General features: G+C 27.9%; 1 protein-coding gene across 1 annotated transcript; it reads right to left on the minus strand.

The window, feature by feature from the left end:
- Window positions 1-4017: 4017 nt before the first annotated feature.
- Window positions 4018-10792, minus strand: LOC100569574 (cilia- and flagella-associated protein 61-like). The gene is made up of 10 exons (XM_029485463.1): window positions 10766-10792; window positions 10228-10445; window positions 9006-9211; window positions 8364-8532; window positions 8173-8293; window positions 8024-8097; window positions 7770-7934; window positions 7215-7431; window positions 6871-7094; window positions 4018-4231 (listed from the first exon to the last, which is right to left on the minus strand). The coding sequence occupies exons 1-10, from the start codon at window positions 10790-10792 to the stop codon at window positions 4018-4020; spliced, it is 1635 nt and encodes a 544-aa protein (XP_029341323.1).
- Between the last annotated feature and the right edge of the window lie 10341 nt (window positions 10793-21133).

Raw genomic sequence — 21133 nt, forward strand, 5'->3', positions numbered from 1 at the left:
ACGCAGTTTATTTTTATAGTCATTTTAAGTACAAATTTGGACGAAATTACATATTAAAAACCTAGGATAACTATTTTAGTTATTTTGTTGTGATTGTATAATATTATTCGTGGGTACTTGAAACTTCTAAAGTATACTATTATATATCTTTGATAGTACCACGGTTTTTTGTTGATGTATAACGCTTTATAAGTACCTAATAAATATTATGATATGATTAATTTGGAATTTATTATAGGTACCTAATATAATATTATGTCTTTTTACCTAGACTAACATACCGTCTCCGCTCAGAATCGTTTTTCTTATACAATGATATTATATCATTGAATTCAAATTTAATACCATCCATTATACAGTGACCCACTTGTAACCTACTGTACAGCAGAGCGAAATCCACTTACCCACCTTTTTTTATTTATTTTTTTATTTTTGTGTCTGTCATCAACTTTTAGGACAGTAAAAGTGCTTTGGATTTTCTTCAACAGTACCTTTTTCTGATAGGAAAGTGAATCTAGTTGGTACTTTGAAGGGTCCAAAAGTAAAAATTTCTCAGTATTTTTCAAAAAGTACCGTGAAAAACAATTCAAAAATTAAGGAAAAACAGGAATTTTTACACAAAATCTGTTTTCGAGAAAATCGATTTTGGTTTTTGGTACTACTCTAAAACAAATGACCGTAGGTGCATAAAATTTTGACTGAATGTTTATACTAGAATTTTCTATACATCATAACATTTTCTAAATATTTTGCCTTATTTTGAGCCGTTTACGGACATTTTCAGTTTCCAAATTATTTAGTTTTTTTTTCTATAAAAATCAATAAAATTTTATTTGTTGGTTAAAAAGCATGAAAATTTAATAGAAGGTTCCTATTATATTCCTGATATATTGTTACAATAGCAATTGAAAAATATTAAAAATACATGTGCACAATTTTTTTTTATAAGGATTTAAAGATAGAATTTTGATAAAATTTATCAAATTTAAAATTGAATAATTATTTGGTAGTTAAAAATATATAAAATGTTCAACTTTTATAGGATTGAAAATGTATAACAAGATTTCACGTAAGTAGTTAATTCTGTTACCAAAAATATCTAAAAAAAACATAAACACAGTTTATTTTTATAGTCATTTTAAGTTCAAATTTAGAAAAAATTACATATTAAAAATCCCAGAATAACTATTTTAGTTATGTTGTTGTGATTGTATAATATTATTCGTGGGTACCTGAAACTTCTAAAGTATAGTAGTATACTATTATTTATATCTGATAATACCACGATTTGTTGTTAAAGTATAATGCGTTATAATTACCTAATGGATATAATTGTAATATGATTAATTTGGAATTTATTATAGATACCTATTGGCTATTATTGGTCAATTTTTTTTTAATACCATAGATAAGTAGGTATATAATATATCTTATACCTAGACTAACATACCGTCTCCGCTCAGAATCGTTTTTCATATACAGTGATATTATATAATTGAATTCAAATTTAATACTATCCATTATACAGTGACCCACTTGTAACCTACTGTACAGCAGAGCGACATCCACTTACTCACCTTTTTTGCTATTGAAATCTATATCTACTAAAAAAAAGTATTCTAAAAATATTTATTTTTTTTTTTAATACAGTCTATTCCACAGCTGACGGCTTTGAAGACACTAGACCCCAATTCTCTCTCCAAGGGCCCCAAGTGATAGACGTTACCCAAGATCGAACATTTTCGATTCGTGATGAATTGATTTCCTTTTTTCCAAGTTATCGTGAGAACATTGATCGGCGGACTCGAAAAATAGACTATAGTTTATAATTTTATATCGACCTCCGTGTTTGGTTAAAAATACCGTCTTGTACACTGTACATTACACTGCCTATTTTTCACATTTTCTAAGGAAAGTCAACTCAGACAATACATGTAAGTACAGAAAATACACAAAATGTAACAACTAATGAAATTAAAAGGGTTAAGAAAATAAGAGACGATATTCGGTCCTTATCCACGTTTCATTAACATCGAACAATTAATGAGTTATATTTTAATTAGGTACGTACTACGTAGGTACCTGAATACGTACTTGAATACCCGTAATTATAGGTGAACCCCAACTGAGGTACACCAAAAAATCAGTTAAAAATAAAGCCTATAGGTACTTACGCAAAATGAGGACAAAATACTTACTAAACCAATTCACTTTACTGACAAATTTCTGATCGAACCAAAACAATGCAGCACAATCAATCGTAAGTCGTCCGTCGCCAGCCGCTCTAAACGTCACTTTCCGAATGCGTGTTCGATCTCCGTTTAATGTGAGTTTTTCAAATTCACATTTTTTATAAACTACGTATGCCTTGTTTGATCAGTTCGTTATAAACAGCACTTAAAATCTAATTGGGTGCGTTAAATCATTTAAATTTATTTCACACATAATAAATCGGACTTAATGGTTAAGTTACTTACAAATTTATTAGTAATAAATGGGATGTTTTCTTTGGCTTTAGTTTCCGCATAAACTATTCGAGATCTATTTATATTGCTTTCAATAAGTACATTAATCATCGATAGCGATCCCAGGTATTTTCCGTATACGATAATGTCTATTAGGTGACAAAAAGTTGTTTATTTTTATTCCAAGAAAGAAAATATATTAATCAACCTAACATAATGATATTAAAAAGTTATTTGACTTGAATTACACGACAACACAATAATTGTTTGTAAGAGAAGCACTGATTTCATAAAGACATGTATAAACTATAATAACTGAGTGAATTCACTTTTTACATATTTTTTCATATAATATTATTTTTCCAAATTTGATAGAAGCGAGAACGTTATTTATTTTAATTCATCAAGGGTAAGGAGAAGGGAGCTTAACAGTAATACAAATTCTTATTGCCTTGTCAGATATAATTTATGATAACGGTCAAATTCATGGCGTCTAATGTATGGATTTTAAAACATTATCTCCGCCATTTTCAATACCTAGGTATCTATACCTAATTCTAATATAATAAATTTTTTTTTAAAACGTAATATAATAATATAGACACATAATTATCTACCATTGTTTAGAAATTTCAAACTTTATTACAGAACTATTTTGTGTCAAGATGAGCAAAACAATAGTATTCACTGCTCTACTATACCGAGGCAATATTTTACTAACTGTATTTGTTTATACAAACCTATTTGTATTCTTGTACTTAAAAAATTACCTTTATCATTATTTTTTATTGACTTGATATATTTATAAGCATGGGTGACATCATGTTCAGAGTTTATTAAAAATAAATTTTCTGGTGTTGTATTTTCACCGCTTGACCTGTAATATTAATATAACATCTGATAATACATCATAAACCTATATCAAATATTTTATACCATTTACTTGATAGAAGTATCAGATTTGGTTTCAATTTCCTTAACACTGTACCCAAATTGTTCACCATATAATAAAAATAAATAATCGTAATATACTTGTTCATCCTCATTTACAGTTACGCATTTATCAGCTCTAAATCAAACGAGTTATATATATTATTTATATGAATATTAAGCATATTAGATGCATTATAGATATTTGATAGATAGTTAATATAAATGATAGACCAAGTAATCAAATTTAACTCACTGTTTTTACATTTAAGTGCAGCATAATAACTATTTATTGATTAAACTAATAGATATATATAATAGTATACATAGGTAATACATTTTTTGTCACGCCTGCGCCGAAAGTTTAGCAAGTTTTTAATGACAGTTGTAGGTAAAATGGAAATCCCCAAAAGTGCCGGGCGTATCCCCTGCACAGCCAGATACATGATCGATGAACGCAGAGGCGTGACAAAAAATAGTATATTATGTGGCTCTTGCGGGAAGTCAATTTCAGTCTTGGGCGAACCCGTCACCCGCAACTGAAATATCTCACTTCTCACCCTTTCCACACAATATATCTATTATTTCAATGCTATGATTTTAGATTTTTTTTTTTTGTTCATCAAGTAAATTTTACGGACCTGTTAATTGTTGTTACTGTACCGGTGACGACATCCACAAATGATTTAAAACCCATAGAAATCATGTACTCGTAATCATAGTGTGCTGTTTTTGGAATCATTCGATTCTCCAGGTCAGTAAGGCTAAGTTGATATGGAGTACCACCGTCAGATATGAGTACTATATTGTCGAATCTAATGTAATGATTAACTGGGCTAAAATAGCAAATAATCTATGATTAATTACATTTTTTTATTTTTTTATTTGAATAGTGTATTTTGGTTTTAGGGAATTTGAGTATTTTAATTCTATGTAGTACCTATATATTTTGTATTTCAATTTGTATTGGTTTCAACAAATGTATGCGGTATTGCACTATTTTTGTGTTTGGCATTGAGTTATGCATTTTGTGCGGTTCGGATCATGTTTATGCGGTAATGAAAATAGACAGGTAGGTAATTCATAAGATGCTATAAACATTTGGGTTTTCTCAATATGTGATTGAGTGGTGGTAAACTCTCTCGATTTTTAAAACTAGTTAACTTTCCCGATGGTAAACTCTACCGGGACAATTTAATGTTTACCTGAACAAAATATGTAAACCTTCCCGATTCAATTGTCATCATTAAGTTTACCTGAAGGCAGGGCTTTTAATAACGTTATGATTATAACTAAGGCTCGGAAGTTGTAGCACTAAAAATATTACTTTTTAGCTCTTAAATATGCACTTAAAAACTCCGAAATATGCGCTATAAATAGCAAAAAATCAGAAAATATGCATTTAATTTGAAAAGATTAAAATTTATTAGAGAAAAATTAGAAAAAAATTAAATGTAATTTTACAATTTTATAAAATTGTTGGCCTATAGACGTCAGAGACGGTCTGGACTAGTTGAATTATAAACTGTTAATAAAAATATTAAATTAGGTACCTACTTAAATATTTTTGTTAATGTGTACTTATAAGGTCTATATTTTATTTCCTAACCAAGTTAATCATTATTTTAAACATAATGTGATAATTTCCTATATTATGTATGATATGTATATATTATATATATATAAATATATTATGAAAATATACCCAAAAATAGCGCTAAGAACCCTACATTAGCGAAATAGCAATAAAAACCGTAAATATGCAAAAAAATAGCGAAATAAAATTTAGTGTATGACATCAGAGAATTGTGATATTTGTATCTTACATTGAATGTTCTAGAACGAACCAAAAAAAATATGCATTTGCTATAACTTCCGAGCCCTGATTATAAACGTTATATTCGAAAAAAGATAATTGAAATTTATAAACGTAATTATAATGGAAAGCGATGATCAAAAATAATTAAATACCGCAGAACAAAACATAACGATTAACAAAATATATTATATATCATTAAACAAAACATAATTCAAAACATATTTTATAGAATATCATTGAATAAAAGATAATCTTAGAAACATTTATTTCATGTAAACAATCTAAGAATTGATTATATTATACTCCGTATCTGGGCCGTTACCTACCCGCATTGGTTATTATTTTTAAATTGAACAGGTATTAACACTATTTTGAAAAACTCAAAACTCAAAACTTGTATAATGTTTCAGTTCTAAATAACGATAAACGCAAAACTTGGATAACGTGTTAATTCTGAATAGCGATAAACGAAAAAAATAAATAACTTTTAATTCTAATTAAAGATAAATGCAAAAATTGTGTAACATTTTAATTGTAAATAAGATAAAACTGATTTTTTTTTTTCAAATGCAAGTCCTGTACGCAGGTCTTTGGCATCTTGGCAATGCGCTCGTTTTTTATAATAATAATATATGCATTCTACACTTCAATCTCAAAATCGTACTACGATTCCGTTATTTCTCTAGACCTCTAGTAGTTACTCATAAATTTATATTTATATTTATTAATGTCATCACAAATTTTCAAACTAAAGAGTACTTCCAACAAATTTAGATTTACAATAAACATACTAAAATAAGTAAAACAAACCTTAGTTTTTTATGTTGTATGTTTTTATTATCATAAAAATTAAATTTAAACGTTTGGTATTATAATATTATAGGTTACTGCAGCTAAAGGCATTGATTTTTATTAATATACAATTTACTTTTTTTTAATGAAATTTAGTAGTATTAAAGTAGACCAGGGAGACTTTACCATCGGGAAAATGTACGGTTCATTAAAATTGGGAGAGTTTCCAATCACCCGTGTGAGTAACAAATTAATATTGGTGTGTGTAATCCGTTATTGCAAAAGATTACAATCTTTATCGAATTAATATTAATAATAAAAATACATTTTATTTTATTAATTCGATAAAAATTGTAATTTTTTATTAAAAGCCATTTTTGATAAAAAATACCTAAATAGAATAAAAGCCTTGTTGAATAAAAAATCTAAATTAGATAAAAATTTCAAATTAGGGCATTTCCCCAGCTCCGCCCCTCCACCACCAAAATTTTGATTTAAAAAAAACTAAATCTCTACAAACGAAAAAAATTAGATTACAAACCAATACAAACCGGCTACAAATGAATGCTAAAAAAAAATTCAAATTCAAAATTGGAGGGGGGGGGGGGGGCTGGAGAAATGTACCTAAATTGATATTGGTTCTAAAACGTTTGAAAAATACGTGTGCTGTGATACCCTGCCTTTCCTTGAACAATAGCACAACGCAATCAAATAATATTATCAACGTATAAAATAAATAAATTCTGAAATCGAACGAATCTTTTCCAATGAAACCTCAACATCGTTTATAAGCGATTTGTTCTAAAGGATAATTTATTAGGTATATTTTAAATTAAAATTAGTTAAAATCTAATTATAATTTACTTGAACAGGAGACTTTCTAAAAAAGATAAAGCTACAACAGACGCTCCAACCACGACAATCTTGGCGTCTATTGACATTGATAGAGTACTGCACAACCGTGTATTTATGTGGAATAGTGCAAACTTTTCATGGTCACAAAACACGTTTTCACAATCATATTGTATGCGAACACGGGGTTTAACAGGTATCAGTTCTTTTATTTCAGTAATGTAAGACAATTCACACTAAAATTAACAAATATTCACAAATTCTGAATACTGGTAGGTATTGATACATATGAATTCATAGTTTAAACAGAAACTTCAACGTTAGTATACATCGTGTAAAATTATTTGTTTACATACTTCTTCCATTACGGTCGGGTCCACATAAAGTTTATAAAACAAACAATTGAGGTCACTGTGTTCCATTACAAACTTAAGCAAACCACGGGATTTCTTCATGAACGTCCTTTGCAAATCCATATTCAGCAAAACTGCCATATGATTACGAGCCAGTGTGGGGTGCGCATAACGAGCCACGTCAAAGTAACTGCTTAAAAATTTGATTTCATCGTTTAATCTAAAAGCGAAAAAGATCATAATAATTCAATAAAGATTCCTAGGCTTTCCGGTGGTTCATGAGTTGAGTTTTTATGTTGAATTGCTTTGAGTTTTTAATGTTTTGACTATAATAACTAATACATAATATTATAAACGCACACAAACGTTTTCGTAAGTGTGTTAACATACATTTCGCGGAATAAATACCACTAACTTAAATCTATATTTTGTATGAAACATCTTACTTGATTTATATGGGGGACACTTATTATGGGTTTCAATAAGTTTTTTTTAATCCAAATAATACATAATATATAGGTACTGAAATAAATAGGTAATCACCGAATTACACAATACCCAATGGGTTGGTCGTTACATAGAAAAATATATGTTCTATATCTCGTATCTTCAAAAACAGATTTGGATATATTATTTGAAATTATATGTTTGAGAGGATGATATTCAATCATTAGTTCCATGAGTTCCAAATGTTCTTTTGTAACCATTACACACGAGAAGGTTCTAAAATATTAAAGTAAATTATCGATAAAATTGAAAATAAAATCGGCCACCAAAAATTATTGTGTGTGGCGCAATTATACTATGCTCACCCGGTTAGAAAAGATCGATGCAGTATGTAAAGTAATCCCATAGGATAAGACCGATTGGGTTTCAAAGGGGCTTTCTGAAACGCATATATTTAATTAATAAAAATAATATAGTTAAATCATACAGTGTATAACTGTAGGTATATAGGTACACAAAAAAACTTTTTAAGTTCTGGCGGAGTTGCAATTGTGTGTAAGTTCATTAAGCAGTATTCATACTGAGAAAACTCGGTGAAGTGTCTAAAAATCGATATCAAATAGTCCCAAGTGGCTCTGAAAACATTGCATCAAATACACATTTGAATAAAAGACAACATTTTTAGAAAAATTCGTGTCTAGGTACTTATTTTCTTCGTCGCCGTCGATCAACATTAATTCGATCATAAAAGCAGTTCTTTTATAGTCCGTTTTTAAATAAGTTATGCTCTCTGATGAACTGCTTATAAAGTATGACGAATCGTTCGATTTTTTAGATTCTTTATCTTGAAACTTTAGGAAATCCTTAATTATATCTGGAAATTATATGGAAACTAATATAGTTCATGACTGTTGTAATATAGGTAATAATTAATAGTCAATTATGATCGTTCAATATACAATAATATTTGCCTATTAGTGTATCGTGTATGCTAGACCAGTGTTACTCAACATGGGGGTTGCCAACTTATTGTTTAGGGTCGCGTATAAATTAAAATTGTTTGTATTATATGTATCTGTAAATATTTGGTATACATTTTGTTGATTAAAAATAATTATAATATTATTTGTTGTATAATTATATATAGTATTATATTTTATGTTGTGTACAATGCACAGTAATTTTCTTATTGATTATTAATAGTATTTAAAAAAATATATATGTAGGGGGTCGCTAAAAAATTGAAATTCAAATGGGGGTCACCACAGTAAAAAGGTTGAGAAACACTGTGCTAGATATCTAGTTAAATCTTATTTAATTTTTGAAAAAAAAAATTGAAATATTTACTTTTGTTTTCTTTATTGAGTATTTCTGCGAAAGACATGGTTTTATTTTCGTTCTTGGAAATACTAGTGATGGAGAGTCTGTGAGAATACTGCGGATCGACAGAATATATGTCACTTTCTTTCGGTGGAATATTACTTTGAAAAAACTGATTTATCGGTTTTATTGATTTATCGGTAAGTTGTTTGAACTGATTTGATATAAACTCACTACAAAAGCACACGGTTATTGATATTAATATTTAATACAATACTGAATAAAAACCTTTTAAAATTACATCACAACGTCACAACTTTTTCATACAATTCATTAACCCATTAGTAAAATTTAAAAAAAAAAGTGAGCGGGTGTCGATCAGCTGTACAATGGGTTACAAGTGGGTCACTGTAATGGATTGTGTCAAATTTGAATTTAGTGGTACACCTAATATCATTATGGAAGCCAAACGATTCTGGGCGAATATATAGTCAGTCAGCCTAGCATATTACAAAGTATATTTGATGATATTATTAGGAATAAAGTAATTTATATATAAATTATTTACGCGGAAACTTGTTTTAAGTTTTCAATCCTTAGCTATAAAAGTTCATATATTTATTTTAAATTTTATTTGGTTATAAATGTTGAACTAAAAAATAAATATTACATTTTAATTTTATAAATTTTGTCAAAATTGCTAATATAAGCAACCAGTGAATATTGCCTGGAAATACGGTCATTTGTTTTAGAGTTACACCAAAAACCAAAACCTGATTTTGCGTAAAAATTCCCGTTTTTCCTTAATTTTTATGTTGTTTTTACGGCGCTTTTGAAAACTATTGGGAATTTTGACTCCCGGGATGCATCAACCAGATTAAATTACCCATCAAAAGAGGTACCGAATTTGAAAACGAACCAGTTTTACTGTGCCAAACGGTGATGAAAGATACAAAAAAAAAAAAATTACATCATTGTAAAATCAATACATTCATCGCTCCGCTCAGAATCTAAAATTTTAATTAAATTAAATTAAGAAATTATCAAGAAATGGAAACCGTAAACATTTCGTTTTGCTAGAAACCGTGTTTCAAAATGACTATAGTTACAGTAAGTATTTCATTAATGAATTAATAAAATATCTTCATATTATAATGTAGGTGTAATAACTAAAGTAAAATAAAAATTAATTCTCGTTTTCAACTTAATCGTGTGAAATTCACTCGAATATTATAATATTATAATTTACTATTGGACGACTGTTTCGTATGGATTATTTGTAATTATCGACTTTTCCGTCATCCTGGAAAAATCTGTAGCTAATCGTAATATACTCTTGGGTTCGATTGACTTGTTTTTTTCGTCTATCAACTCAACCAATCCCGCAAATTGGTACAAATCAAATACACTGTCCAACAAAGGATAATCCAAATCCGTGTACACAGTGATCAACCCATTCGTTTTGACCTAAGCAACGAGAAATTAACGAGTAATTCATAAGTAACAATATAACATAATACGTACCTATTTAGTATCTATTTATTATGCCCCTTCTTTACTGTAAATTATTTAGTGGATAATTTGTTTGAAAACCTAATTAAAAATTAGAACTGGTAATTTCTTGGTTATTAAAATGTTGGTACTAAGAATAATAGCCCTTGAAAATGGTCTTATAAAAATATAAAATAAATCTTATATTGCATCTAACATTTAACTTTTAAAAAATATAAAATAATGTTGAGAGATTAATATTAATTAGATACAAAAATGTTCCAATCACTATTCACCATTGCCCCTATATTTTCCAAACCCATTATCTTGACCTGATCCTAAGTGCAAAAATTTAAGTAACTCAAAACCTAGTTGTTTGAAGTCTTATTTGATACACAACACAGGCGCAATTTAGAGGGTGACATTGAGAGGTTTTGCCTCTCCAAAAAAATTTATTTTAATTGAAGTATAATTATTTAACTAATATACTACTAACTACTAATTAACTATTTATTCTACTAATACAGTTAGCGTTTGAAGAAATAATTTTATCAAGTTTAAAGAACAATTCATCATTCATGTGTTTTTCATAGAAGACAATCGGACCCCACCCCCCACCCAAGAACATAATATAGGTTTAATAACAGTACCTTTTATAAATTAGTAATTACAATATATTACTGACAACATTTCAATTTGTCTAAAATATATTCGATACCTATTTCGATACCTACTCATTAGTAGTGTTTTTTTTTTTACAAATTTCCAATTTCAAATCGATGGTTACAGTTATAACATATTACATAATATACATAAGTACCTAAATGTTGTAATTTGGTTCAGCAAAAATATATTTAATTTTAGTAATAGGTTGATGTACTGCAAGTTATATATATATATTGTGTTATATAATATTAAAATAAAGTTATGTATTTCAGAGGTATTTTAACATGGGGTGTGGGGGGCAGAGCCACCCACGGCTCTGTTTCATTTAAATATGTAAAGCCCATCCAAGTCGAAAACTTAAATTGCGTCTATGATACGCCCACATTTTAAGATAAATTATGTACTAAATAATTCAGAGTAGAAAAGGAGGATTTTAATTTTGGAAAAAAACATAAGTATGTATGTATCTCCACAAAACACTTCTTAGTGGTCCAAAAATCCCAATAATTTGAACAGATTATGGCATATTTCAATAATGTGTATTGAAGGCATTGTATGCACGACATTTGATCGGAATATTGTGTGTGTGCCGTATGTGCAGTTGTCTTATTGTACTTACCTATAATATGCTATTCACTTACATTAGGAACTAAATGAATGCGGCCTTCACCGGGGAACTCTAGTATTTTTGCCAAACTATATTCACCGTAGAAATCATCCAAAAAGTCTAATCGGTGTCTCAAATAGGCCCTCAAGTCAATGAAGTCGTCCACACTACGAGACAATACAACGAAAACAATAATTATATTATGTTAGTTCTTGGAGTAAAAACTAAAAACACGCACGAATAGCGTATATTCTATTATTATTTTGGTAGTTACTCGTTAAGTAGGTATAATAATATACTAACTTCTACGGGGAATGGTCGAATTGCATTTATTTTAGTCGAACTGCACTTGGGTTTAAAAATGGTAATGATCGAACTGCACTTTGGCTCAAAAAAGGTATTCCAACAAAAATATCATGCATTTGAAGGGCTAAATGTTTATAGGTAATACACTAATTTACATTCTCACAGGCCTATAGGACAATGATTTTAATTATTGGCGTAGTTAAAAATGATTGTTTTATACATACCTGCCTATCTATAGTACATACCATTGTCCATTATGTTAATATAATATTGTATATACATATACATATAACATATAATATATTAAATCATTAAATATTATTATTGTCATTATTATAGCTTTTTTTTTTAACTAATTTTGATAATTTTTGTAGTAATTATATAATATAATATAATTTTTTTTTTCTTTTTCTAAATCGTCAAATATTATTCATTTTTTTTTCATTTTTATAATTTTTTTTTAGGAAGTACCTAATTCTTTTTTTAAATAATAAAATGAACGTCCATAGTGATTTGAAAATTTAACTCCTTTTTTTGAATGAGTGCAGTTCAGCCATTATCTTTTTTGAATCCAAGTTCAATTTGACCATTACTTTTTAGGTTATAAGTGCAATTTGACTATCCCGTTCCTATGCGTACCTAACACAAGTAGTACTTAACAGTGATGCGACTAAACTAGATGAAAATGTCATTATATATAATTTTATCTGGATACAAAATATAAACTTGTCATATTTTTATTTATCTTAGATGAAAAATTCATTCATCTATAATAATTTATGTAGGTAGATATTTTTTTTTATGTAGGTATAGAAATGTATTTAATATTATAGGATAATATTATACATTTTTACATTTTGTGTTCGAAAAACCATACTAATGTAATTTAATAGCACTTTTAAATAGTATGAACAAGCTCAAAACATATAAAATATAGGTAATCTTGTTAGTCAATATTCCATAGTTAATTGTTGACTGTTGAGTTAATATTAGGGGTAATGTTATTTCTCATCAGATGTGGTTGCAGAAAAACACGTTTTATACAATAATAGTATTATTTCCAAGCCTGGGTATAAACGAGTTAAAAAGTCTAAAGTTTTTAAAATGTAATATTCGTCAACTTAATTTTTAACTTAACTTATTTTTTATTGATATAAACTTAATAAATAACGAAGTACTTTTAATCAATTCCAATTTACGTTGCTAAATAAATAATTAAATAACAAATAAAAAAGCAATTATTATTGATGATACATTTTGCATAAACATTAATTACTTTTTATTATTTTTAACCATATTAGGTACTGGCTATTTATTTATTAAAGAAATAAATAAATAACTTAACTTAATAAGTTAATTGTAAGTTTCCATATAACTTTTAACTTACCTGAGTTAAAAAATTATGATAACTATAATTAACTTTAAACTTTTTAAAACGTTTCCTATAAATTTAACTTAACTCAATTAAAAATTATCATTTACTTGCCCAGACTTGATTATTATTATACAAATTGTATTGTAGCGTATTTCTGTATGTACTTATACTGTTTTAGATGAATTTATCTACATACCTACATAATAATATTATGTAATAATTATATTGTATATATATGCGTTTAATACTAGGTACTTAATATAATATTTCGTACATCTAATTACCCATGAAAACATAATAATATACCTACGGCTGTGTTTCATATTTTCATGCACTGCCCGCAGATGACGACTAGGTAGGTACTGCAGCTATACATAATATATTGTACATAAATGTATCATAAACTATAATATTATATATTAGGGACCATTATCAATAAATTATCAGTTTCATTACTAAAAAATAGACAGTATACCTAATTAATATAAATATATTTATACTTCAGAGTTAATATTTTAGAATCAGATTATCAAAACACAATACAACGTGTCGACGCGACCAGTAACTGTCGTTATCATTCTCTTGTGTTCTTATAACCTAACCGATTTTTTTTCAATATAATTTATAATAGATTTTAATTACTGGATAATATTTTATGATATTTTAATTTAACAATTTAAACTAATCTACTAAGTGTTCCTAATATTGTGTTAAGAGGACACTAACGATGTACTTATTGTATCCGTCTTAAACACGTACGACGTACGACAAGGCAAATTTCTGTTCATTAATTCATAGTGTGCTGTTAGTTTTTTTATTGAAGTGAATTGAAATCTTTTTTCAAACAAAATATTTGTTAAATTTAGCGGTATAAATAAAGTTTAGCGCCTAAGTGATTTTTGAAAAAATTTTCAGAAACCTGTGTATTACAACCAGTCAATAAAAAAAATTAATTGGCGGGGATCATTAATGTTTATGGGATAGCCATTGGCCTTACGAAGTTCACAATTTTCGGGGTTTACGTATATGCACAACGCTTATAGCTTACCGCGCTTATAACGAATTACATTTTTTTTTTTATCAACGTTTTAAAAATTATAGTGCTAAAATAATTCTCACACCCACCCATGGAGGTTTTACATAACAAGTCGAGGGATGTTTTCGATTTTAATTGTCCGAGCGAGCGCAGCGAGCGACTGACCACACTGGGTGTAGGTACCTACCTATATTAAAATACCAAACATTTAAATTTGCTATATCTATAAAATAAGTCTGATCGTCAAATGCAAACTTCCCCATCGTTTTCAGTACGATAAAACAGAAAAGTTTATTAAACGCGCGGTAAAATAGTACGTTGTACGAATGCGTACACCTTAAATCAGGTGCGTCTCTTTCAGTGGGGAGGGGGGCGTTGGTAAGACGTGAGATGTTCTATTTTTGCTAATAGATAAATTCACTTTATAAATGTTGTTGATTGTTAAAAGCGGTATTCAAGACTAAAATGTTTACGCCCCCCGTGCTACCTACTTAACGATAGTACCTACCATTATTTTCATTGTTATTATAATATAATATAATATCTACTTGGCGATCCGCAAATTGATTTTATTAATGCTGAACTCTCTGGTGTGGTACAGGATTTCGGGATGTCCAAATTCCGGATCTGCAGCGGATACATTTTTGGCAGACAAAGTGGAAAACGGCAAACACATTTCTGCGCCTAAGTATCATGTGAAAAACACTATGTTATACAACTGCCAATATACATATAACACGTACAGCCCGAGTGTACACACGCATGCTAACAGATTTTCGTCCCAGGTGGTTTGACGAGGATGATGTTTTGAATCTTTGGAATCTGGACGTAAACCGTTTCGAGCAGCATCGGTAAGAGAGTTAAACTCTCCGTGCACCGGAACAGGAGCGCGTTAACGAACAGTGTGTTGTTTAGCTCGACGTTTTTCAGACTGAAAATAGCGTGAAAACGAATTTTTTATAAAATCATTTCATTCTGCAATGATATATAATAAAAAACATTTATAATATTGTATACAATTTAAGCAGTCCGTACTTGTAAAAATAATTAAACCATTCTGTCCAGTCATCGGACGCGATGCAACCGATGTTGGGGCGATCTGACAGAGACATAAAAATAGTAATTTTTCCATTAGGATTGACCTGACACAAAGACAATGGGTTATCGGTGCTAGAATATAATCAAATTACTAATAAGAAATAAACACACACACACACACAAATATGTTGTACGTACATTATTCGTGCAATGTCTAACACGCCAAACAGTTCCCTCGACTCTTTGTTCGTCATTTTTTTTAATTTCGATAAGTCCGTCAATTCCACTCTTCTCCAATAAATCCCATTAGTCTGATAATAACAAATTGTAATAACATGATAGGTTCAAAATATTTAATATCGTTTACGCTGATGGCATTACCTCGGATGACGTTACTTTAATTTGTTTACGTGTCTTGTACATTTTAAAAACAAAAATAAAACACGAATAGGTTAATACCGTTTTTACATGTATGATTTGACTCTCAAACTGTCAACAATGTTTTTATTAATCCGTATTTTAAAATATTTATACTGAACTATAATATTTGTTATATCTCCGGGACAACCAGATCCTTCGTAGAATAGGTACTTATAGAGGTTTTATATGTACAACTTACTTATTTTGCATAATTAAATTTAATATCATTTTTGCAACTGTCATTTTTTACCATTATGATTAGTGATAATAATTTATGTTAACATTCTAATTTCATACATTCTATTTTTTGTTCACGACACTCAATAGGTATACCTATTATCATTATTAAATCTATTCATTTTATTTTGATTATATTTTTTAAAACTATATTAACAAACTTTTTTTGAAAGGCTGGGCAAGTTAATGATTTTTCTTTAACTTGTTAAGTTAAGTTATTCTTAAATAATTAAGTTAAGTTGAGTTAAACGTTACTCGTATTTTTTATATTCATTTGTTAAGTTACGGTTCACTTCGAAAAGAAAAAACTTAACTTAGTGTTAAATTAAAATTTGGTAATTGCAAAAATAAAAAACTCCAGACACATAATATTATGGTTTGTTAGATAGTTTTTATTTACGCTAAAGAAAATTACTGAGGAAATTTAAAATGATACATCAATGTAAAAACCAATTCGAATATTTGTCTTCGGACGAAAATTAACTTAATTTAGATACTTTTGAAATAAAATTAACTTGAGGTTAACACGTTAATCTTGAAAAAAGTAACTTATTAAGATAAAAGTGAATTTGAAAAAAGTAACGAGTTAATTAACTTAATTAAAATTAGCTTAACGTTTTAACTTAAATTTAACTTTTAACTCGTTAATGCTCTTGTTAATTTGTATTTTTAAAATTTAGATTTCAATGAATATTAATGCAAATTATACCTAACTGTAAATTAATATCTTTTATAATAACGTACAATTATGACAATTTTGTTTATTCTATATACATAGATAATAATATTTTTATTTTTACACGAAAGTAAAATAGATTTTCAAAAGATATGCATCAAACATTAATACTGTCAATATTAAATATTAAATTTATTAATTTTAATAGGGTAGATATAATATTTTTCAATTACTCATACATTAAGTGACATGCGGATACTTAAAATAATTTTTAATTTGAATAACTAATCTTCTGTTATGAATCGTTAGATAAAACCGGTCAATTTTTTTTAAAATGGTTGATAATTTGGACCCGAATCTCAATTGCAAAGAGCACTATTTTTGGAAAAATGCTTTTCAAGTACAAAAGTGGAGAAGTGGAAAAACATTTCGCGGGGTAACTCCGTACCACTCCACTCCGCTTGTCTGAACGTTGAATATTTATAACTCATAAACTACTAGCCTTAAATTCGATTTTCATGTATCTAAATACTAAGAAAAAAATTCTGCTTTGGAATATAAAATTAAAACCCAATGTTGTCATTCAAAAAAGTAAAAAAATTAAAAAATTATAAGGATAAAAAATATTTAAAAATATAATTTTTTTAAGAAAAATGTTGTTGTATAAGCGACTTGAAACTATGTAAAAAAATATTTTCAAAAAAATTTACATTTTTTGAAATAATGAGTGTTCAATGATAAAATAATCACCCGGTATATAATTATTTAGATAGGTAATTAGCACAAATCATATTTGCATTTAAACATGACATCGGTTCCACATTAAAAATAACCCCGGGGTAACATGGATACATACAATTCTTAGGGAATGTTGACCATAGCGGAAGAAAATTATAATATCATTTGCTAGTATTTTACCCAAGATAATAAGTAAAGTAAATAAGAGTTTTTGTCGTAATGGCTTTTGACCCAAGTTGTGTTGCCCAATATAAATCGGAATGCTTCTCAAATTACTAATCCAATCTATTGGCATTTACGAAAACAACAGTTTCATATTATACAACAAATATGTACCAATATTATTGTATAAATATATATCAGTTTAATAATTGGATACCTACATTATACCATTTTTCGCGAAAGCCGTACTATGGATATTATTAATTATAATTAATTCGTGTAAGACTGTAATCGTGCGCACATCACGGGGTAGGCATATACTATGGTACGCCACACAGTTATTGAATAAATACAATTTAAAAAATACATGCATATCCGACACCCATGAAAAAAAGTTAGTTGAACACATCTAGGTATTACGCCGACACAAAATATACGAAATGTCAAACTATTTAGTCGTTGGTAATAATTTATTATTTACAACGCTTTGAACGAACAAGAATTTTTGCAGTCTAGGGTAAACGGTCAAGGTTTATATAATTGTTGTACAATATTATGAGGACTGAAACTGGGATATGCAGACCACCCAGTGACATGCACCTTTTTTTTTGTACGTTCTATTGAATACAATATATTATTCGAGTACAACGCGCCACTATAACCACCACCTAAATTCTTGTGCACTGACAACCCCCACTCAGACGTCTGAAAGAATTTTGTGTTTTATTATATGGCGCTCGGAGTTCTGAGCAACCATCATTTCACGGCTCGTTGTGGTATGGACGTGTGGTAGGTAACTAAATCCATAAATGCTTTAAACAGTTTAATATTTTAATGAATGTGATTTATCAAATCAACTATAATATAGTGTGCAGTGTGAATAAATAATTGTGTCTGTAATAATATTTGACTTTTTTATAAATATTTATCTACTTAATATTATATTCCGTCAAACAGTGCGATTGTCTAATTAGTAATTAGTTATTACTTATCATTCCTTGATAAGCAGTAAATAATTATTGTTCGTTTACCTACATCAAACGAACAAGGTAAGATAATATTATTATCATATTATATCGGTATATTTTACTATTTAATAGGTACTATAAAATAATAATAATAATTTGTGTTGTTAAATTTGAATTCAATGATATAATTTTACTGTTTAGGAAAAATTATTCTGATAGTCAGTCAAAAATGGTCAGTTAGTTCATGATATTACTAAGTATATTTGACTTTATTCTCAGTAGGTACCTAATTCATATATAACCTATTTACGTGGAACCTTGTTTAAATGTTCAATAAGTTGAACATTTTATACATTTTTTACTACAAAATAATTTTTAAATTTGATAAATGTTGTCAAAAATCGAACATTAATTGCTTAGAAAGAAAATTTGTGTCTATGTATTTTTAATATTTTCAACTGCTATAGTAACAATATATCAGGAGCCTTGTATTGAATTCACACGCTTCTTGACTCAGGGACGGATCCAGGTGGGGGGGGGGGGGGCTAGGGCCCCCAGACATATTTTTTTATAAATATAAATATTATATATTAAATAAAAAATTAACAAAATCTAAACTTCTTTTCACAGTGTGGCTTTATATATTAAATAATCAATAATTTATTTATCACATTGATTACCTATACCTACTATAATGACAAAATGTTTAGTAAAGTATAATATTTTATTATAATTGTATTTGTTGTAAAAAAAATGTTGCCCCCCCCCCCAGATCTTTGCTCTGGATCCGTGCCTGTCTTGACCAAAAAATTAAATTTTATTGATAGTTATAGAAAAAAAAATTTAAAAAATTTAAAATGAAAAATGTCCACAAACAACTAAAAGATAGTCAACATTTTTTGAAAATTATATCGTGTTTAGAAAATGCTAATATAAACAACCAGTGAAAAATTTAAGTATCTACGGTAATTCGTTTTTGAAGTACAACTAAATAAGAAAATCGCTACATGAGAAATAGAGGGAATATCCAATGTTGTAAAAATATGAACTTCAAACGCTCATAAAAATTTAATTTGACTTTCTTGTAGACATTTTTTTGCTTGATAGAGGTAGACCAAATTATAAGAAATCTTGTGTTACATTTTCAAATCTTAGATTTAAAAAAAAAAATTTTTATGAATTTATAACTCAAAATAATTTGCAAAATGTCGTGATTTTTATGTACTTTATCAGGATTTTAACTTTAAATGCTTATAAAAAAAATTGTGACTGGATTTTCAATATTTTTCCAATGTCATTGTAACAATATATGAGGAGCCTTGTATTTAGTTGTCATGCTTATTTACACAATAAATAAAATTGTATTGATATTCATAGAAATACAAAACAAAATATACTATACTACTATACAAAGTTTAAGGTAGGTATAATTAATATCAAAATCATTGAACTGTTTAAAGTGTATATGAATATCAATTAAAATAGATTTAATTATAATTATTATTAATTTATTCATTATAGTATATATTTATACATTTTAATAATTTTAAAAAGTTAAATTTACCTGGTTTATCAAATATGCATGGATCAGTATCATCACAAGTCCAATACAATTTCACATCAGTATTTTCATTCGTTGTTTTACTAATTACATTTTAAGCACGCTTGTCAACTAAAATATAAAAATAAAATATCACATAATAATATTTACAATTGTGTGTAGAATGTAATATTATAACTAGGTCAATTGGTAGATGGTACAATAAGTGTTTAGTTAACTACCTATGTTTTAAGAATTCTTAACTTCAAGAATTTTAATAACCAACCAGTATTTAATTATAGATACTTACCAACATTATTGAAATTGTTTTTTATTACAAACATATTTAATGAAGGAACCTCTCCACTTCTTAATTTCTTCATCTTTTTTTATTCTCATTATCCTTTTTGCTGAACCGCTAAGATATTTTGACATTGTAGTTAATATAAAAATAATTTATAAGTCAAATTAAAGTACTAACACCAATGAAAAAAGAAAGTACTGTTATGAAAACTATTCGATGAAAGATTAAAATTAAAAGTAGGTGCCCAGTAGTAACTTTTTCATTATAAATGTGAAATAATTTATAATACATAGAGCCATATAGATTAGTTTGGAAGATAATTGGTGAATTAATATTTTGTATTTAAATGGAAACAAAAGAGATATTTTCATTCTATTTTTATTTTGCACTTTTGTAGCGCTTACTAAAAAGGGATGTTTAGAAGACAAACTGTTAGTACTCAGTGTAGCCAATGTCAAGTTTATCTGTGTTTTTTCATAATTAATCTTTTATCACAGAATACATATTATATGAAATGAAATTGATTTGCTACCATAGACATTATACGTCTTATACCACAGACTTTTCATATAGTCTGTGCTTATATCATTA

The sequence above is a fragment of the Acyrthosiphon pisum genome, chromosome X (genome assembly GCF_005508785.2).
Source record: "Acyrthosiphon pisum isolate AL4f chromosome X, pea_aphid_22Mar2018_4r6ur, whole genome shotgun sequence".
In the NCBI taxonomy this organism is placed as follows: Eukaryota; Metazoa; Arthropoda; class Insecta; order Hemiptera; family Aphididae; genus Acyrthosiphon; species Acyrthosiphon pisum.